The 22,990-nt window shown below is 36.7% G+C and overlaps 1 protein-coding gene and 1 long non-coding RNA gene across 3 annotated transcripts in view; one reads left to right on the top strand and one right to left on the bottom strand.

Moving 5' to 3' along the window:
- Positions 1 to 697: 697 nt before the first annotated feature.
- The window catches only part of LOC121728564 (gem-associated protein 5-like), a 39,164-nt gene continuing 16,871 nt past the window's right edge, over positions 698 to 22,990 (top strand). The window contains exons 1-16 of one of the 2 annotated variants that reach the window (XM_042116736.1): positions 698 to 982; positions 1,049 to 1,208; positions 1,785 to 2,001; positions 2,562 to 2,762; positions 2,823 to 3,285; positions 3,601 to 3,780; positions 4,178 to 4,423; positions 4,910 to 5,090; positions 5,769 to 5,931; positions 6,078 to 6,231; positions 6,450 to 6,586; positions 7,019 to 7,140; positions 8,490 to 8,655; positions 9,020 to 9,370; positions 9,886 to 10,033; positions 10,589 to 10,665. In XM_042116736.1, coding sequence (XP_041972670.1) covers positions 783 to 982; positions 1,049 to 1,208; positions 1,785 to 2,001; positions 2,562 to 2,762; positions 2,823 to 3,285; positions 3,601 to 3,780; positions 4,178 to 4,423; positions 4,910 to 5,090; positions 5,769 to 5,931; positions 6,078 to 6,231; positions 6,450 to 6,586; positions 7,019 to 7,140; positions 8,490 to 8,655; positions 9,020 to 9,370; positions 9,886 to 10,033; positions 10,589 to 10,665 — 3,166 coding nt within the window. In that variant the 5' untranslated portion in view covers positions 698 to 782. Of the gene's footprint in view, positions 983 to 1,048; positions 1,209 to 1,784; positions 2,002 to 2,561; positions 3,286 to 3,600; positions 3,781 to 4,177; positions 4,424 to 4,909; positions 5,091 to 5,768; positions 5,932 to 6,077; positions 6,232 to 6,449; positions 6,587 to 7,018; positions 7,141 to 8,489; positions 8,656 to 9,019; positions 9,371 to 9,885; positions 10,034 to 10,588; positions 10,666 to 22,990 lie in introns of both variants that reach the window. The other variant, XM_042116735.1, reaches the window with a different exon arrangement.
- LOC121728574 lies at positions 11,773 to 21,194 on the bottom strand. Its single transcript, XR_006035834.1, has 3 exons — positions 21,041 to 21,194; positions 12,221 to 12,297; positions 11,773 to 11,854 (listed from the first exon to the last, which is right to left on the bottom strand). It is a non-coding gene; the product is annotated as an uncharacterized LOC121728574 (long non-coding RNA).

Here is a 22,990-nt window from a genome sequence, read left to right as displayed (position 1 = left end):
TGAAAGTAATTAATGTTTTTATTCCATTTCCTAGACCTATAGCACACTGCACACCTATAGTTTTCAAAACCGACCATAAAGTTAAAGACATATCCCTAGAATAATGACGGAATGTTTCAACTTTCAACCGTCATGAATCTAAAAACAAAACTCCATACAATAACGTCGGTTTATTACATACGTCACATTATACTCCAGGAAATAACGACTGATGTGATTTTTTTTAAAAACTACACAAATTAGGTATTTGTACTGTGAATCACATTATAAAATTCATAAAAACAAACCACATGCCCAAATTTCACGTCAACTAAATTACTAGTTCTAAAAATATGAAACAAAATACATTACAAAATCTTCAAACAACAAAAATATATGTCTTTGTTTCAATGTCAATCTTGCTCAATAATAAAAAAATCAAAACGCCAAAGTCGTCGACATTGACTTTTATAAGGTCGTCGACAGCTCTACAATTATATTACTAGTATAGTATTTCAGATGGTTAATATAAAAGAATTGGCTTCGGCCTTCACTATCATTCATTAAATAGAGAAAACATAGAAATGGCTGTATGGGCAACGCTCCCTTTGCCTGTCCCGACCGGGACGAATTAACAAAAAAAAAAAAAACTAGTATAGTAATCTGTGTCGACAGCTGTTGACAGCAATGACACTTGACAGCTGGGAATTGACGAATGTCAATATCCCGCATTCGCTCTTTTCAAGTTTTCAGCCGTTAAATTGCGTATTTTACCGGTATATTGTTGTTATTACATTGAAACAATGGAAGAAACATTATTATTTCCGTCGCCAAATTGGTTTCAAACGTCTGGGCTCAAAGTTACGCGAGATGGCTGGCTCATATATGGCGGCCCAAGTAAAAGTCTTTGTTTGCTGCAACCTCTTCATGCCGACGACCAGGGAATTATTATCGAAGATCAGCGTTTTAAAGCTCACTTTCTAAGCAGAGCACACGCAGAAAAGTAGGTAACAGATTAGCAAAGTAGCTTAGTCTCGGGTTCAAATGTAACTCCTTTGTTTCGCTTCAGGATAGTCAGCGTGGATGTTTCCCCACGATGGCCAGAAAAAATGAACTTATTGACGGGAAGCGCGGATGGGTCGGTCAAACAATGGAACATAGAAGCAACAGAAGGGATGTACGCGATTAAATCAACGCACAGTCACAATACACACTTGAATGAGAAAGAAGTAAGTTTTGTTTAATTTACAAATAATTTGGTGGACTCTTATCATGGTGAATAGCAGGCATGTAGTTGAAGGGACCAACAAAGCAGTACCCTCAAAATTCATTTAAAAATGCTAATCTAGAATCTGGATTTTTTTTTTGGTTAGCAGAGTAAAATATTTTGGCATTTCTTTGGTTCCTTTAACATTTTGTTCTCTATAAATAAATAAAATAAAATGTCTTTTTATTCAAAATGGGTATCATGATACACTTTTTGAAAGTCGAACGAAGAAAATACATTGCCTACCACTGGTTCAGGAACTACCCCGCCGAGAAGAACCGGCGTAAGAAACTCGCTATGAAACTCATGTACGGCCTAGGAATAGGCCTTGAATTGGCTGGTAAATTTGACTAGATGGATTATAGATATATATTTTGGACTTTCAATGTATAGTGTCCCCCTGTGTTTGTACCCTCATTATCCACATTTTATTAGGGCAGTACTGTGAAATAATCCTAAACTGTGGTAAGTTTTGTAACTAATTTAAGATATTGCTATTTTTGTATAATATAATAAATGTATTATGTCACATTTTTAGGAAGTGGCAAGCGTAGGGTACAGTGATGACACATTTGCAGTTACCGTGGGTGTATTTGGTAATATAGTGAAGTGGGACCTAAACTCTAACATTGTAAAGGAGTACAGCAATTTCCTGAAGAACTTCAGACCGACCAGCATGGCCTGTTCACAACATATTCAGCTGAATGTAGCTATAGGAACCAAGCAAGGATTAGTTTTTGTTTTAGACTTGAATGGTGGGTATCCATAAAATATTCTATTTATTTTTATGTCCTACTAAATTGTATTATTATATTAATATAATTAATTAGCTAAGACAAAAATATTTTACATTTTATTAAAACCACAATACTGGGAGTTGACTAGCTTATTAAATAATAACCATGTCAAGACCTTATTGTGTCGATAATAACGATGATGGTCTTCTAATTTTAATTAAATAGTTTTTATTATAATGTTAAATATGTAGCACTACAATTTGACAAACAATGTAATACCTGTTACTGGCCATACTAATTGTTACATGTTTAGTGTTAAGCTCCAAATTGTAATACGCTGTTGGTATTCAATAAAGAAAGAAAAAAAAAAAGTATCCAATTTAGCACATACATCATATAAATATGTACAGTATTCTGTGTCCTTCCTTGTTGTCTAAATTATACTATATATTTTGTTGTTAATGTCCCGTATAGAACATTAGTCATTTGTTTACAAAATTAAATAAAATATTAAAAAAAATTAAATTCAGTCCCAGCATGCGTTTACACTGATACCAACATATTTTTGGCTTTAAAAGGTCCTGGAAAACTGTTATACAAAGTGAGAGCTCAAGATGAAGAAATATTTAATGTGTCTTGGTGTCCACAATATGAGGTACTCCTAAAAAAATCCCTTCAAGAGTCTGACAGACGAACCAACCTCGCTAAAAGATTAGGCAACATAAGAAACATTGAACCAGAACCAGAAAATCTGAATAAGTCAGGAAGAGTTGCAGAAAATTTTGATAAATCAGTGAAAGAATCAGAAAATCTTAATAAATTAGGAAAAGAAGCAGAAAATCTTAATAAATCAGGGAAAGAAGCAGAAAGTCTTAATAACTCCGGCAGAGAAAAGGAGAATCTCAATAAATCAGGAAGAGACAAAAATCTACCAGAAGACAGTTTCGACCAATCAGTAGTTGAAGAGGAAGATTTGTTTGATGTATACAAAGATCATGAGGCAGACGAATTTGGCCACAAGAAGTTTGAGCCAATAGATATCCTGGTAAAGGTCAAAGAAGAAAAAGTTGAGGAAGATTTTCTCAGTGAATGCAATAAACTGAAAGAAGACATATTGAGGAGAAAGAATGAACCCGAACCAACCATACAGAGTCTTGTTGAGGCACTGGATAATACACATGTGGGAAACGGAAATGAAACAAACAAATCTGAGGACAGCGATAAAAATGAAAAGTCACAGAAAGGATGTGAGAGTAGTGTGCATGTTCAAAAACATTTACTGGCCACAATTAGCAGACATGGGTATGTACAAAATTTTACCGCTTTTTTATGTTTTCCTACACAAGCTTGTTTATATATAGCATTAAAATTTTGGTAAATAACTGATCTTGTACCTACGAGAGGGCCAAACACTAATATTATGTATTTAATCCATTCTCTTTCTATGTTAATCGTAAAGTGTCCGGCAGGTTTTGTGAACCTAAACAAAAAATAATTAAGATTTATTCTGTGACAAATTTGCTTCATGGAGTGATCCTGACGCCGAGCATATTTAATGTCTCTGCTAATATAAATTGTTATCAAGTATAATATGTAACTTCAGTGTTTTCATTCCAGAGCTATAAGAATATGGTCCAAGTCTGGTAAGCTGGTAGCTGGTGGGGCCATAAATATTGGGAATAAGAATAAAAAGTCTGGCCCCGTCACACCAAACCTGCTATGGCTTAAATCTGATGTTCTACTACTGACCGATGGGAAGAATCAGCTGCTTGAATGTAATCCATTGAAAATTGACTGGTAAACATTTTTTTAAATAAATTTAGACAAAACGCATTTTTAGGGCCAACACTAAAACTCGTGCGGTCGCATGAATGAAAAATAGTATGGACAGCGCAGGCGCGTGCGACGGAGCCCGGACGCGGGCGACGACGCTCCCCATACTATTTTTCATTTATACACACGCGAGCGTGCGCACGCGCAAGTTTTAGCGTTGGCCCCTAAATTTTATAACTTTTTATAAAATATTTTTTTATGATTTTATGATCAACTTCAAGAAATAATCCTAAAGTGATATGCTGAGGTTTAAATATTAACCCCTTTACCAATAAAAATATCTACAATAGACTTGTTTGTCTTATTAGTGTCTTTATGGATAAATATTTTTATAATAATTAATAACTTCAAATATTTTCAGTAAAAACAAATTGGAATGGAAACTTGTACATACATACCACAAAACTGGATTATATGGTATAGCAAGTAACGCACCGAAAGTGCAGGTAGCTGAAGAGTCAGATACCAACAACTGGCTGGTATGGACAGCGGCACAGGACAGAAATCTAGTGTGCTACTCCTTACTTGAGAAGAAGAAGGTAGCAATGTATAACACTTGTGGCGGATTCATATACAACATTCAACCCTGCCCTTATGATGCTTCAAAGTAAGTTATTTGTGTACTCGGTACAACATGAATTTTTTTAAAAGGCTGTCAAATCGGAAAAATAATCGGAAACTATAGAGAGATGGTGGTAGAAGACACCAAGTATAGTCCTTACGTTCAGAGAACATTTAAAAAAATTTATTCAGAATTAAAATTTTTTGAATTTGAGTTTATTTAGGATGCTAATTAATTTAGCAAACTTGAAGAAAATGCTTATTTTTTATCTATTATTATGTTTTTCCTTTCAATGAAACTGTGATATTGTCACACATTGGAAAATGAAAGATAAGCCATCTGCCCATAAAACTGTGTTATAGTCGACATGAATATAATATACCTAACCCTGTATTTTATCCCTACAAATAAAATTTATATTTATTATTTACTCAACAAAAAACTCTTTGACTTCATGACAGACGACACCAAACTTGAATTGTTATATATGCTGCTTAAATGTATTTATTATTGTGGCCTATGATATTACAGAGTGGCAGTAGCGGTTGGAGACGGGGCCGTGCGGGTCTGGGAGGCCGAAGTGACCGAGGACGAGACACTTCGCTATGGCAGAGTGCTGTCTTACTGGCAGAACGTCCAGGGTAAAGTGCTGACTGTGGCCTGGCATCCCACTAGAGAGAACTTACTAGCGTTCGCTACAGCTGAGGCTAGGGTAAGTATTATGACTGTGGATTGAGTAGGGATGTAGGTGGTTAAAAATGTAGTACTCAAAAAGTAAAAACACATTAAGAAGTACTTAAGTTGTAAACAAAGACAAACTGGAACTTATTGCTCTCATGTAAACGCGCGCACGACATTTTCCACAATAAAAAGTAACCTTTATTTTTTTTTGTAAGAGTATTCTTTTCTAATACTTTCAGAGCATTTCCAACACAAATATATATTTTTAATTTTCTTTATTCCTCAAAAATACACACAAGGTTTACTTATTCTAAGGGTCTGTTTTGCCACTTCCAGATAAAGTGCCGGATAGGCTATCCACAACTTATTTGACAGATTCTCCATACTCTATATGTCAAGTAAGTTGTGGATAGCCTATCCGACACTTATCAGGAAGTGGAGAAACAGGCCCTTAGTCTGACCTATTGTCATGTCACAAAGACAGATCTTCAATACTATGCTATCATTATTAGCCGCGTACTGATTGAGCGAACAGCCTCGCGAGACTGCCTCGTGACGCAAATCCGCGGTCGGTCAAGACGTGCTTCGCCCGAGGCCAACGTACGCGTTGCCTCGCCCGAGCGTGCCGCGGCCCGAGCCTCGCGAGGCTGCTCGCTTGGTCAGTACGGGGCTATTAGTAAAAAGTTAAGAAGATATCATAAAATTCCAGGTTGGTACTATAGACACTAGCGGTAAAAACGAGCGCCCAGCGAGGACGCTAACGCCGGCGCTGCGGGGCGGAGTGTACTCGCTGTGTTGGGGCGAAGACAACGAGTTGTACGCGTGCGGCGGCGGGGAGTGTGTGGTGTACAGAGTCGATAAACCAGACGCAGGTAAACGATCATGGGAACGGCTGAACCGATTTAGCTAAATTTAAGTCTTGAAATTTTCGTAGGATGTCCAGGGAAGGTATGTGTGAGTGAATGTGACACGAACTTCACTGGGTCATCTTAACAATGATTACGAATGATGGTTTCAGATCCTACACCGCTGAAGGTGGAGTGGGAGGGGCGGGCATGGTCGCTGTCGGTGGTGTGTTGGCGGGCGGGCGGGCTGCTGTGCGGCGACACCGCTGGCGCCGTCGCCCTGCTGGACCGTGCCGCAGCCGTGCTCACCGCCACCGCCGTGTTCAGGTGTGTGTGCTAGTGTGTGTGTTGACACACGTCAGTAGGAGGATGGCGTGGTCGCTGGCGGCAAACATTTTCATATTCTTGACTATTGTCGCGAGCGACCGATGACAGTTATAGGCCTCGCGCGGCCGCGATCGATAGCGATGGACGGAATTGTACATACCTTAACATATTGCCTCAAATATGTAGTTTTGTTAATAATTTTTATTAATCTGTTTCAGCAAAATGATACACAGTATACAGATTCACCCCGAACAAACATCGAACTCTAACACCGAGTCGCCCTACAAGAACATGTTTGCTGTGTGCTCGCTCGACAAGTCATACAATATTGCCATACTGGAAATTGATGACACCGGTAAGTTGACATTTCTTTTTGTCATGTAAGTACTCTTTCATTTTTGCTTTTTTTATATAAACATTCACGAAATAAGTGGAATGATTGAATTAAGTATACTTCTTGCGAAAATGTAGCTACACAGTTATAATACAGGTGTAACAAAATAAACTTTAGGATGTGTATGTGTCCCTTAAGGTGATCCGACATTTATCAGCACGTACGCGCCGAATTTTAGAATTCCTTATATGAAATGATGTGAAGCCTCGCACATACATCCGCAACGTACGCGCTGCATTTCGTGTACTATGCGGTGCGTTCGACGCGTACGGCTTGTACGGTGCTGACAAATGTGCGATCAGCTTTATGTGGAGTTTGTCCAAAGAAAAAAGTTTTTATTTTATTATTGTTTTGAATCTTTTTTTTTTTTTTAATAATTTTGAACGTTTCCAGACAAACCGAGTTTACGCATTTGGAAGACGCTGTCGGGTCACAAAGGCACGGTGCTGCAGCTGGCGTGGAGTCCGCACCACGACGGGCGGCTCATGTCCACCTCGCAGGATGGAACTGTTCGGGTGTGTATACCCTACGAATAATAAAAACTAAGGAAATGTAACTCCCATACTTTAATCGTTTTGAATTTGGTTCCTAATTCACACACTATAGTTTGTGCGTTTTATGATGATATGCGTGACACATTATAATTGACAATAATAGGGAAGTGACCTAATCATTTTATACTCCTATTTCACAGTTAATAATATAATTTTATATTAATAAGTTAGCTTTTAGCAACTTTTCATTTTTATTCATTTACAATTATAGGAAACATTTGTTTTTGTAGATGGAATATAATTTATAACATTTTGTTTTTTTTTTGTTTTCTTGTAAAAAACCTGTAGCAAGGAATACAAAAACTGTCACCCATATCATCTTATAACGCACAAACTATAAAATATGTTTTGATATGCAACGACACACTAACACTCAAATTTACGAAATAAAGCCGTTGACAATGATTGTCACTTCTATAAATACACAAAAATGTGTACCGAATGCATGTATAAAGAATGCATGTATTCGGTACTCATTTTGTAGACTTGTGGAACAAATTTTTGACACAGTTACTCTTCCTTAGTTTTTATTATGCGGCTCAAGCCGCAGCAAGCCCCAAAAGTAGACTGCCAACCGACTTTTGCCAAAAGTCCACCAGCCAATGCTGGTGACTAAAATCGACCGTGCAAACGCTCAGTCGCAAGCGATCGCTTGCTGCGAATTCATAGTTTGTCTGCACTGTAGCCTTACCTTAGTACCTTTTTCTTCATTTTTAGTTGGTCAATTATTTCTCCAATGATGGATTGATGAACGATTTCAATGCCCGTACGCAATGCGACTATTTTACGCAGAATAAACTAGTCACAAGCGATTTTTGTAGAACTGTGTAAATGGGGTGGCGATTCGGCTTGGACAGGCTATTCGACTAGTGACTTGCCGCACAGCTAATTGCTGGCTATAGGAATACTTCGTGTTCCGGGAAAGAACATACGATGCTTTTTATCCCAAAAATATGTATGGTTCCCTTAATATAAACGACTTTTGGCGCAACGGAATTGCGGGCATCATCTAATCATGAATAAATTATATATAATGTAGGTTTTTTCAACGCATCAAAGAAAAAAAATCATTCCGTTCATATTTCACAACAGGGTAAGGCATTGCACTAGCTACTATTCCATGTAATCCATGTACTGCTTTATTACATTGTTGTTCCTCATTGTTATGTTACTGTGTCCAGTTTTATTCATGTTGTATTGTTATGTTTTAATGTTTGTATAAATTCTAATTGTTGATGTGAATTTAGTGTAATGTCTTATTGGGTCAAATAAACTTTTATATTTATTTATTTATTATTTATCTTTTCCAGGTGTGGGACATATCAACGGGCGCGTGCACGTCAATATTCGGCGGCGGGGGCGTGGGCGCGGCGTGGCACTCCGCCCCCGGCCCCGCCTCCACCGCGCTCAGCGGCGGCGCGGACTGCGCACTGCGAGCCTGGTCTGTTGATGATCACCCCGCGGATAGATATATAGGTAGGTTGTTGGTTTAGGTTCAGAAAGTTAATATTGCTCAAAATGGATGGGAAAGGTATCTGCCTACATTATTTGGTCGGGTTATGTCAATTCAAAACCGAAGTATGGTATATACAGAGTAAACAGAACTAACGAGTAGGTCGACTCAGAAGAGATCTCGATACGTTTGACGTAGTAGGTATGTCATATCGGCCGGCGCCCATCGTACTTACGTTACTAAGCATTGTGAAACATGTTGAAAGTGACAGTCGCGCCCAACTCGCGTATTCTCGCCCGTTTGTTTGAAGTCGAGGTACTTCTTAGTTCTGTCTACTCTGGTATGGCTTTTGACAGTTGAAACTAATGTTAAAATACATTATTACAGAGGTGATACAAGAATCAAAGAGTAAAAAGAAAAACAAAGACAGGAAACACGGGAAGAAGGAAGAAAATGGCGCCTTGGAAGCGAAAAAAGAAGAAACTTCCGATGAAACAAACGAAGTAGCCGTTACTCTCACTAAAACTAAAGTCTCCAAGAAGTTCCTACTACCGATTATAAGTAAACAATTAACCGAATGCAATGTACACAGCGTTAAGAAGCTGGCCAAGAAGTTTCTAGATGAAGAAGTGGAAAATGGGGACAAAGAAACGAAAATTGAAGATGATAATATAGATACAGATTTCGTTAAGATGTTCGGAAGCACTAATGATTTGAACGAAATATTAGACTTGGAAAGTAAGTTCAATATTTATATAATGAATGAATTAATAATTATTTTTAACATAATGAATAGAACTACATTAAGGTGTAAACGTTATAATGTTTGTGTAAATAAATACAACAAAACATACATTTCCTCATCATACTACGTCTGTAAAATTACTTTTTGAAAATGCTTAAAATCGGGATAATTGGAATTTATGGACCCTTTTCCATCATAGTAGTCTTTCTCATTGGAGTAAATAAGGAATTCCGTGGGAACGTTACGGCTTACACTACCCCGAAAAAAGTAGTTGATGTCCTTCTCTGTAGTCTATTCTATATTAATGTCAAATTACATAAATATTGGTGCAGTAGTATAGTGTTTATCAACGTTTTCTTATTAGGTATATGACATTACGGCATGGTATAAACAATTATTTCAGGGCACGCCATCTTTGCTTTTTTACATAATAGGCATATCAATATATTTAATTATGTTTTACTGAAAATATAGTTCTCTCAGAGCTTCAGAAACTATCTATTTCCAGTGGACAAACACCTGGAGAGTCACCGGTTGGAGGCGTGGACGATGCTGGGCATTTTCCGGGGGCGAGTCGACGACGTGATGCAGTTCAACGCGCGCCGCGACCGCCTGTGCCCCTTCCTCGTCAGCCAGGCGCCCGCGGTGTCGCCCAAGTAGGTCACCCGACTGCGCCAGCAGGGTTGTGTTGTTACCCGACTGCGCCAGGAGGGTTGTGTTGTTACCCGACTGCGCCAGAAGGTTTGTGTTGTTACCCGACTGCGCCAGGAGGTTTGTGTTGTTACCCGACTGTGCCAGGATGGTTGCTTATAATCGAGTGCGCCAGGAGGGTTCATAGTAGACTGGGTCAGGAAACCTCATGTAGTCGACTGCGCCAAGGGGGTTTTTTAACCTGATTGTGCAAGGAAGTTTATTATTATGTTTTGCATCCAATTGGATGTAAAACGAGAATAATTCTGGCACAATTGTGCCAGAAGGAGGGTTATTATTTAAATACATACCTGCGCCAGGAATAAAATTAATTTACTAGCTGTCCCGGTGAACTTCGTGTCACTTTAAAACCTTCCCTGGACTTCTACGAATATTTTAAGACTAAAATCAGCCGTTTTCGAGTTTTAGCGCGACTAACACATTTGAAAATCCATTTTCATATATAAGAAGATGTATGTATGATCGTACGATGTTATTGTATTGTGATAACTTTCTTGCAGATATTGGAAGGACGTGATGACAATGTATTTGGCGCAAATGGATCGCCTCGCGGCCAATCAAGACACCGATAAAATAGGTATGATCTCGTATTGTTTTTGATCGGGACTATGCCACAATATAAAATACGATAAAAGTATAGAAAACAAGAACAGGACAAAAATAAATGGAGAAAAAAGAAACTACTGCTCTCATTTCGCAATTTTTCTAAATTTAATTTTGTCTTGTTCTTGTTTTCTGCAACACCCCTGGGACCATTACGCGGCACCCAGGGCGTCGTCCACTTCCGTACATTTTTATCGGTATTTCTACAGGGTGCAATTTAACCTTCCTGCCAAATTTGGATATATTGATCCTTGTTAAAAATAAAAATACACGCATTTCTTCTTTTATAATCATTAATTAATCACTCAGTACTAAAATTTTGAGAAATAGCCTCCGAAAGTTATCCTACCAAACACCACAAAATATGGACAAATACGCGGCCCGGCCCCGCTCTGCCCTTCCATTGACATTATTGCAGTGACGGATTAAGACTACTTGATGCCCTAAGCAATCCATGCCTGTGGGCCCCCCTATCCATATCTCAACTAGAATCTGTCTTTGAACCTTTAATTTTCTGGTGCCCCCTCAGACGTGATGCCCTAGGCAATTGCTTAATAATTTGATTAAGGGCTAATCCGTCCCTGCGTTCTTGTTATTATAATAAGTTGCGAATTTTCTCTTCATACTTTGACGGGTTTAGGACCGTCAAATGTAAAGGACGTAGACAGGTATGTTTAGAATAAAATTAATTGATACAAGTAGGGAGTTATTGGGCATTCTGTCCCACCTCCGTTCGCTCGCGCGCTCGCTCACTTTGGTGAAGGTGGGACAGAATGCCCAATAACTCCTGTTCGTTTATGCATCAACTGATGGTAAATGAATTGACATGCTCATGACATACACCTCTGTTCGCTCACGCCCTCGCTAACTTCGGTGTGTCAGTGTGCCATTTACCGTGGGTAAGATCACGTACCGATCATACTCCTAACTCGTGATCGGTTACGGCCCATGGTAAGATCACCTACTTTTTTACCAAAAAACATACCTCGGCTTAAATATACTAACACACTATGATGTTTAGTATGTTTAAGCTTACATTTCAGGGGATAGGAATTTAGGATCTTATCAATAATTAAACACCAGTTTTTTATGCATTTATACAAATAAACAAAATAATGTCTTCGTTTGTGTCATGTAGAATTCTTCGTCATTGATCATCCGATCTGGAAAAAGAAAACCGAATGTTATGTACATCCACACTTACATAAAATCACCATTTAGAGTCACGAGTACTTTAAAACTACGACGACGATTAAGGATGTTTGAGTAATGTTTCATCTAAAAATTATGGATTAATTATGTTTCTTTGACTTATTGGCATTCAAATAATCTCGAAAATTTTAACGTTATATTATGCAATAACAGTTTTACAGGAAATGTATTATGAATTTTTATATTTAAATTTGTTATTATTAAAATAACTATCGGTTATTAATTATTATTCTGATTAAATAATTACCTCTAATATGGTATCTACTACATAAACCTCATTCAATAAACTAGATACATTTAGATTCAAATTTACTTACAATTAAATAATGCCTGGTCTAATCCTTTTTCTGCGTTCCGCTGTGATTTTTGATGAACTTCTCTAATTTTCAAGCATCTGAAAAAATGAAAAAAATAAATATATATTTTTTTTCCATCAAACAACACACGTAAAAGTATAATAGTGTTTTATGAATAAGGTAAGATATTTATATCATACTAGCTGTTGCCCGCGACTTCGTCCGCGTGGACTTCAGTTTATAGCGCGCGATGTCAACAAAATTGGTGTCAAAAGCTTTTATAAAAAAACCCTGGTACCCCTTAAATCAATACAGCTGTGCTGTGTGCAAACAATAAGTACTTCATTTTTGTATGTTAAACTTTATATATTATGCCAAATTTTAAAGCTTATTTAGCCCCCCAATTACACAACTTTACCCATAAACTATTTATCATTGATAGGTTTAGCCCCAATTTCACCAACGTCTGTTAGTGTTAACAGCTTGTTAAAATATCCTGTCTTCTCTTTCATTCATATGAAAAACAAAACAGCTAACGTGATACTAATTCGAGCATTAACTTTAACAGTCGTTGGTGAAATTTGGTCTTAAGGTTACGTCACCTGCACAGATAAAGTACTGAGTTATTTAATACCGTAGAATAGATATAACAATCGAAAAAATCGAGACTTAAATGTAAGATGATACCACCTCTTATAGAAAGACTTTTGAGCAAGCGTCAGCGCCATGTAGAAGACGCACGGCGCCATCTATTATGAATTTTTTGAACAAATTTACGACCCTTACAACCCTTTTTTCCAGTAAAAAAGTAGCCTATGTCCTTTCTCAGGCTTTAGACTATCAGTATACAAAATTTCATTACAATCGGTTCGGTAGTTTTGGCGTTTGGCGTGAAAGCGAGACTGACAGACAGACAGACAGAGATACTTTCGCATTCATAATATTAGTACAGATTATGTGCACACTGCACAGCTGTTTTTGGGTATTTTGATTAATTAAGGGCCGCGCTACACCGGAATGGCAGCGGCGAGGCGAGCACTTTCAGCGCTGCCATTCCGGTGTAGCGCGGCCCTAAGAGGGGTACCACTTACCAGGGTTTTAAAAAGTTTTTAAATTTGACACAAATTTTGTTGACACCGCGCGCTATAAACTAAAGTCCACGCGGACGAAGTCGCGGGCAACAGCTAGTTATGAATAAAAACAATAATATATAATAAAGTAGGTATGATTAGTTCTGTTATAATAATGAAGTAAAAAATAAAGCGCCATCTGTTTTCATATATTAGAATTAAAATGTTGATTGCATTGATATATTTTCTGGATGGAATATAGGCCAACACAACACACTCGAACTCCTTAGAAATGCAGTAGGAGTTCTATAAGATAAGATAGATTGATTATTATTATAGCAAGTGATAATATTATTAAACATAATATTCTAACGTAGTAAAAACTATAAACAAAAACATAATAACTAATAAGTATGATTAGTTCTATGTTCCAACGAAGTAAAAAAAAGCGCCATCTGTTGAATCGTATTAGAACTAAAATGTTCATTGCATCGCGTCGATATATTTCTGGATTTTTTATAATATTATACATAAAATATATTGAAACAGGAGTCAGGTCAGCAGCAGCAGCGGTATAATTTAAAAATAGACTTAGTGATATCGCCTTTATTGGTCAGCTTTCACAAGCAGAGAGAACCCCTTTTTTCCGTTACCACCCTATTTATACATTTTATGATTATTAATTATTAACAACTACCTTCTTACATTTTTAAATATTAAATATTGTAAATATGTTCTGATTATTATTATTATAAGTAAGTATAACATTATTTTAAATTATATTTTATGATTAAGTAAGTATATTAAACGATTTTATAATTATTAATTATTATTTAAATAGGAACCAATCATTATTAGGAAAGTAATATTAATAAAGGTGTCATCACTGGAAGTCAGTTTTGTAACACTCGGCCATCCTGCACTTTGCTGTGTCCCACGGCAAATTGGTTGGTTTTCATTGCGTTATTCTTTTGTACCTGAAAGGAAATAAAAGGGGACAGTAACTGCACTAATAAAATAATATAGTGAACACAATTTTATAGTAATACAAAATAATATCAATACATCATCCAATATCCATGTTACGTTGAATTAATTTTAATTAAATATAAGATTAAATCATAGCTCTCAAATCACACAGAAATAAGTTGATTGTTGCATGTAATGTTTTGTTATATGGTTTCAGGTCACACAGATCTAAATAATTTGTTAGATATTATTTTAGTATCACACAGATCTAATTGATTATTATTTATTAGATATTATTTTAGTAGTTTCACACAGATCTAATTTATTTATTAGATATTATTTTGGTATCACACAGATCTAATTGATTATTTATTAGTTATTTTATTTGTTTCGAGACACACAGATCTAGTCTAGTACTAGATATTATATTTTAGTTTTGTGTCACACAGATCTAGAATTTTCACTAGATATTATAGTCGACATCACACAGATACTTATTATTTTAGAATCACACAGATAAGTCTAAATATCCTTATATTATTATGCTTTGAATTGGTAATAAGGCTGGAATTTAGTGAAAATGAAATTTAGAAAAAGAAAATTACGGAAAGAGTGTAAATTGACATTTAAATACACATATTATATTATTTTTAAGTTTTAACATAATTTTATTAATTACTATCTGCATAACAAACTTATTGACCAGATCACATTAGTGTGTAAAATAAATAAGTTCTACGCTTTAAACGAATGTTAAGGATTTAACATTTAAGTGTAATAATAAGTGTTTTATAAGTGTTTATACAACTATCACGTGATTTTTAACTTTCTAGCAAATCTATAAGGTCGTCCCTATCTACTTCCCTATCAGAATCGGTCGAACTATCTGAAATTGAGGATTGATAAGGGCGCAAGGCCTCTCCGGGTACCACAGCACTAAACTTTTTGTATCCTTTAATGCCTTTTATGCTGCTAATATGGTAACGGTCAATAGAATGGTCAAACTTAGTTATTTTATAAGGGCCCGTATACTGACTGCCTAATTTTTTGGTGACACCCCCAGTGTTATCACGAGACGTCCCGCCTTTCCAAAGTACTAATTCGCCTAAATTGTATTTCCTACATTTTTTATGTTTTTTATCGTAGCGATTTTTCATAACCGTCATGTATTGATCAATTTTATTTTTGGCTTGGATCCTCCGATTCCCTAACCTCTGAACTAAATCTGGGTGATCAATACTAGTCGATGTGTAAGCAGGCAGAAGAGTGTTATTATGAGCGAACATTAAGCTGAAAGGAGTGCATCCAGTAACTGCATGTGGGGTGTTATTGATACCCCACACGACGTCAGATAATTTGTCGTCCCAGGTACACTCACTTTCCGCCGTAGTATTGAGTCCGTTAATAATGCTCCTGTTTACCCTCTCGACTTGGCCGTTAGAGCGTGGCGAGGCTATTGCATTTAAAACATGTTTAATCTGTTTTTCGACGACGAAATCTTTAAAATATCTACTCGTGAATGCTACGCCACGGTCCGTTATTATTCGGGATGGGTTTCCGAATATCGATATAATTTCGCGTAAATTTTTTATAGTCTCAACGGAACTAACACTACGCATGGGCCTAGCGAATACGAATTTGGTGAAAGAATCGATAACAACTAATATATAAATATTTCCATTACGGGATTTAAGAAAAGGACCCAAATGATCGGCGTGTAACGTGTGCATGGGTATGCTAGGCTTCTCTATAGGGTGCAGCTCGCCCTCAGTTTTACCGTAGTTTCCTTTGGCATAAGCACACTGTAAACAAGCCTTAACGTACTTTTTTATAAATCGAGTCATTCCCGAAAACCAGAATTGCGACTTAATAAGTTTTTCACATTTATCGAACCCCAAGTGGCCCGCTTGATCGTGATATTTTTGTAACAGGCTCCATTTCGAAAGCTTAGGTATCACAAATCTATTCCCGTAGAGGGTTTTACGAAATAAACGGCCGTCTAAAACTACGAAGTTATTTTTAATGTCCGAATTTTGAGTGTCCTCGCCGAGTTGTTTAATAATATGTTGTATATTGTCATCCTGTAGTTGCAAAGTTATAAGCCAATCGTCTTTATCAATGCTAAGAACTGAAACTGTATGTAAAGGATTGCGACTAAGGGCGTCGACGTGTCGCATGCGCTCCCCGGAACGATATTCTATCGCGATATCAAAATCTTGGATCGTGAGCCACCAACGAGCGATACGTGGAACGAGATCCTTTTTTGTGAGCGTGTTACGTAAAGCTGCACAATCAGTAATAACCGTGACGGGTATGCCAGTGAGGTATATCCGAAAACGTTTTAAGGACTCTACGACTGCCAGGGTCTCTAGCTCGTAGCTGTGGTAATACTGTTCCTCCCTTGAAGTAACACGGCTAAAGTAAGCTATTGGTTTTAGAGTATTGTCATTTTGGTATTGTAACATAATTCCTCCTAGACCTAACTTACTAGCATCCGTATGTAGCTCCGTTTTAGCACGTTGATTATAAATTGCCAGTACTGGCCTTTCAGTTAAAGCTGCCTTGAGATTTTCGAAAGATCGTTCCTGTTCGGGGCCCCACTCCCAGTTAACAGACTTTTTAGTGAGAACAGTAAGCGGACGAGCTATTTCGGCAAAGCCACGCACGAATTTTCGGAAATAGGAAGCGAGTCCAATGAATTGTCTAACCTCGTGTACGTTACGAGGACGCCTAAACTGCGACACACTTTCGATTTTAGCTAATCCTGGACGCACGGAGCCGGCAGTCACTTCGTGTCCTAAGTAGTTTATACTATTTTGCAGAAAGGAACATTTCTGTAAATTAAGTTTTAAGTTGGCACGGTCTAGAAGTTCGAGAACCTGCTGAAGTAAATCGATGCCCTCATCTATACTCACCGAAGGTATTGTCAAATCATCCAAATAAATTGCTAATTTATTGTTTAAAGGTTGTAATGCCTTTTGGATGAGACGAGAAAACACGGCGGGGGCGTTGGCCAGACCAAACGGCATCCGAAGGAATTCGTACTGCCCTGTCGATGTAACGAATGCAGTCTTGTGTATAGAGTCTTCAGACATTCTAACTTGATAATAACTTTGCGCTAAGTCTAAAACAGTGAACTGCATTTTCCCTGAAAGCCGATTGATCTGGTCATCGATATGTGGAAGTGGATATCGATCCTTAATGGTCTGGTTGTTGAGAGCGCGGTAATCGATACATAAGCGGTAATCGCCCCCCTTTTTTTTTACCAATATTACAGGACTAGCATAATCCGAGTTTGACTCGCGAACTATTCCCGCTGAAATCAGTTCACTTATCTTTTCTTCGACCATACCCGCCTCCTTATATGACATTCTATACGGTTTCCTGTGTACCGGTACATCCGTTTTAGTATGAATACGCATCTCTAATAAACTAGTGCATCCTAGCTGATCACTACATCCTGCAAATGCCGTATTATATTGGTTCAACAAATCCAATAACCTACTACAATAAAATTCACCAATATCCCCAACCCTTATATCCGAAATGTCTATTAGTTTCGTTTGAACCGTATTTAAATCACTGCTAATTTGGCTATTCGAAAATAACATTACATCGGTTACGTCGAAAATGTCAGCCCTTGTGAGTAATTTACCCTTTTGAAAATAAATACACGTATCGCCTAAATTAGTTATTTGTAATGTATAGTCACCGAATTTTAAGATCGATTGCGGTATATAATACGATACATTGTCAAAATCGAAAATAATAGTCCGCGTCACGAGTAAACTGCTACTGTCTAAGTTATGTGTAACACAAACGTTAATTAAACGGGTATCCCCGGGCTGTAATTCAAGATCGTTCACTAAATACAAAGGGATTCTTTCTACAAAATCGTTAGAGCATAAATTAATATCGGATAAAAAGTGGGTACTATGAAAATTGCTATTTATGTTCGGTACTAACATAACAGTTTTATAGTTGGCTATGAGTGTTAAATTTGGATGTTTTAATATAGGGCTACCAATTATCATATTTAAATCCTTAAGATCCGTGTCGGTCACTTCAGCCTCACTATTTACACTAATGCTATCTATACTTATTGTGAATTTTACATTACCTAGTGACGTAATATACAAACCGCCAAAACCTCTCATTAACAAGTTTGATTTAAAAATATTTAACTTCAATTGCTTAACTGTCTCTAACGTTAGAATATTAACTTTACTTCCCGTGTCGATATAACCTAGTAATGCTACTCCGTCGACCATAATCTTTTTCTTATAAATATCTGATAGAATTTCGTAACTGTTATAATTAATCTTACATACCTGCACACTGCCGCGCTGGTCTTGTGATGCGTACCGTCGGAGCGCGTCGTCCGTCGTCCCAGCAGCATACCAGCAGGCACCGGAACTGTGGCCCAAGCGTTGACAGATCTGGCAGCGAGTGATGCGACAGTCCCTGGCTTCGTGACCGGTTTTGCGACAGTTGTAGCAAGTTTTTGGCAAAACGGTCCCACGACGCCAGCTCGACGTTTGCTCCGCCATTTTTGTACCAACGGCTTTGTAGTTTTCGAGCGATGATAGGAACCCGAAATATAGCTGTTCTGGTGTTTCGCAATTGTAGGCCTTCGCATTCGGTCGCAATTCAACGGGCAACCCACGAATAAGACACGAGGTAGCCGCGTCGCCTTTCAGCCCACACTTCTTGATCAAGGACATCTTTTCATGGAAGTACCTCGTCATGGTTTCGTCGTTGTTCTTCACCCTCGCTAGCATTTCTTCCAGCTGATCGACGTAATCCGTGGAGCGTGGGAAGGCGCACGTTAGATTTTGCTTCCACTGCGACCACGTGGCCGTGTAGTCCTCCAATTCGTCGTACCACTCCCTCGCAGCACCACGAAGGCGAATTTGCATCACGAAGATACGATCTTTCTCGTCCCAGGAATACATATCTCCGAGCTGGTCAATCTTACTTAGCCAGCCCTTTACATTTGTCGTTTTCTTACCTGGGTCGAGTTCTGGTATGACTTCCGCTTCGAGATGGTTAATTCTCCTCTTCTTGCTTGTAACCAGTGGACGTGGAGAGGGACAGGTCTCACTACCTTCGTTTGCCTCTTCATCCGATGATGTCTCGACGGGTTTCGGCCTCTTCTTTCCCAAGCCACAGCGATATGGACCCATCATGGTGTTGGAAAGGAAAAAAAAATTTGGTCTTCGTCCCACCTGATCCCACTTCTGAGATGAAACAGGAGTCAGGTCAGCAGCAGCAGCGGTATAATTTAAAAATAGACTTAGTGATATCGCCTTTATTGGTCAGCTTTCACAAGCAGAGAGAACCCCTTTTTTCCGTTACCACCCTATTTATACATTTTATGATTATTAATTATTAACAACTACCTTCTTACATTTTTAAATATTAAATATTGTAAATATGTTCTGATTATTATTATTATAAGTAAGTATAACATTATTTTAAATTATATTTTATGATTAAGTAAGTATATTAAACGATTTTATAATTATTAATTATTATTTAAATAGGAACCAATCATTATTAGGAAAGTAATATTAATAAAGGTGTCATCACTGGAAGTCAGTTTTGTAACAATATTTAAGATTTTTGAAATATTATTTTAATACACATCCAAGACCCAGGAACATTGAAAACTTTTTGTTCCGCCTGCGGGACTCGAACCCAGGACCCCCGGGATGAGCGCTGGCCACGCGCAATGCGAAGTAATTTTCATCGATATTTTCATGGAAATAAGATATTTTCCCACATCAAAATGTAGCCTATGTCCTTTCTCAGACTCTAGAATAACTGTGTACAAAATTTCATTGCAATCGGTTCAGTAGTTTTGGCGTGAAAGCGAGACAGACAGACAGACAGACAGACAGACAGACAGAGATACTTTCGCATTTATAATATGAGCAAGTGATAATATTATTAAACATAATATTCTAACGTATTAAAAACTATAAACAAAAACATAATAACTAATAAGTATGATTAGTTCTATGTTCCAACGAAGTAAAAAAAAAGCGCCATCTGTTGAATCGTATTAGAACTAAAATGTTCATTGCATCGCGTCGATATATTTCTGGATTTTTTATAATATTATACATAAAATATATTTAAGATTTTTGAAATATTATTTTAATACACATCCAAGACCCAGGAACATTGAAAACTTTTTGTTCCGCCTGCGGGACTCGAACCCAGGACCCCCGGGATGAGCGCTGGCCACGCGCAATGCGAAGTAATTTTCATCGATATTTTCATGGAAATAAGATATTTTCCCACATCAAAATGTAGCCTATGTCCTTTCTCAGACTCTAGAATAACTGTGTACAAAATTTCATTGCAATCGGTTCAGTAGTTTTGGCGTGAAAGCGAGACAGACAGACAGACAGACAGACAGACAGACAGACAGACAGAGATACTTTCGCATTTATAATATTAGTATAGATTACATTATTCAATTAAATTTATAACTCATCCCTGCCATACCTACTCTGTAAAAAAGTTAATGCAATAAAATCATGAAGCTAATATAGGAAAATACTATTCAATAAGACTACCACATTAGATTTAAATATTTGATGGGTAACGAATAAATATATTGGTAATTATTTAATTTTAAAATGTATCAATGTTATTACATTGATACATTATTAATATTATTTATTAATAATGAATCTATTTCAAAAACTAAAATATTATCAATTTAAATCAAAACTTAAATAATTGTGTAATGAATTAAATCTATAATGAATACAATAACTACTACACTTACTTTTAACTATTCCTTTATCTTCCCATACACTTTTGATGTACTGAGCTGAAACCACGATGATACCTCTGCGCACTGCGTTGCAAATGAATGAGCCATCAGCCAAGACGGGAAATCATAGGAACTGCAGAACGACTGAGTCGCTAGGGTTGTCAAACCTACTATATAATATTATAGTATCCTACTATTTTAAGTGATCAAATACTATATTTCTAAAAAAATAGTAGGCGAAACTACTATATTTTGCGTAAAGCAGAACGCAGTCAAGCTAAAATGAATCTTATTCCAAAAACGTTGTATTGTATTGTGTGCGTGCCACGTGATTATTTTATTTTTTCTTTTTTTGTCATCTACTATATTTTTTAAGTTGATAACTATATAATATGATAAATAAGTATTATATATGATAGAAAAAAGTTGGTAACTCTATTAGTCGCACGCAAATACATGCACACACGATGTTCCTGTGTTGAAACGTGAAGTTATCCATCCCAACATGGTGTTGCGATAATTCAAATTAATAGTTATACAAATAATCAGTAAGACATGAATAAATTCGATAAGATTTATCCAATAAAAATTAAACCATGCGTCAAATTCATAACTAAGTAAAATAAGGAATTATAAACATCGATAGACCGTGCTTGTAAATAATTTTTGAAACAAATAATTGTCACATTGATGTCGTTACGCATATTATATATGCGTAAATGAATTTAAAGGATGATAATTTTCATAATTTGATTGGAGGTAAAATAATCATGTTTATTACCCACAATATTCATTTATAATTTATTGGATTTATAGGGTAAAAACTGATCGCCTCTTAAATTATCTCTTTAATCGAGTTCTCGCTTCTAGTTCACATCCCTGATCTGGAAAAAAGTGCAAGCTGTCAAACAAGAATATAATATTACACATACATACTGTAAAACCAACACTCGTTTTACGGTAGGGGAGCCGAAGAGAGGATTTCTGCAGTTGCTCGAGCGCGTCAGCTTATTTAATTAAGCTAATTATATTAAGCTTGTGTATGCTTCCCACATGTCTCTAGTTAACGTGGTATAGAAATCAGCTTATCTGAGTGGGGCGTTAAAAAAAATATTTTTAAGTATCAAATTGTCAGATTAAAATAGAGAACGTTGTGTAGACCCCAAATAAGCTTTTATTTAAAGCACTTAAAGTAAAGGGAAAGATATAAAGATTTGAAATTTTCAAAAATTAAAGTCCATATTTAAAAAACAAAGCCTTCTTGATTTATTTTTTTAATCCTGCTTGACGATTACATGTTTGTTTCCTTAAATTGAATAATAAATTCCCTTTTAAGACAATTTTTATATATAATTACTTTTTTAACTTCTAAATAGCTGCATTTTGTCATTGCCCCACTGTCATAATATTTTTTTCTCCTCATTACTTAATCTACGAAATCTACTAGGTCCCCATGTCACTCGAGTAACTACAAAATTAGCTTGCTCGCCTCCCTACTATGGACAGCGGCAGAGATACAATTACAAAGCATTTCAATGAAACGCCGCAGCGAGCGCGCCACGTAGATTCGTCTTTATTCAATTTTATTCCATATTCAGCTACATTGATCAATAATAAGGTCGAAAGTTGTACTTAAGGCATCATTAGTTTAAATAACGTTTATGAAGCGTTTATATTTCATAATTACCATATTATCACAATTCACATACACACATTAAATATTCGGATTTACTTGCTTGTTTAAACAAAATAATTTATTTAATTTAATCTCTTCTTGGGAATTAGGTATTGGTTCAAGATTAAATTCGCTATAAAAGTATGCAACATTTAACATGCTTAAAAAAATGCACAGATGTATAAAGATACTTATCTAGATTTTGAAAATTTGGATGCATGATCAGTCAAATCAAATCAAACCATTTATTTCAGAAAATTTACATTCCATATAACGTTAGTAAACAA

This window comes from Aricia agestis, chromosome 7, assembly GCF_905147365.1.
Source record: "Aricia agestis chromosome 7, ilAriAges1.1, whole genome shotgun sequence".
NCBI lineage: Eukaryota > Metazoa > Arthropoda > Insecta > Lepidoptera > Lycaenidae > Aricia > Aricia agestis.
This window is presented reverse-complemented; position numbering and strand designations above follow the sequence as displayed.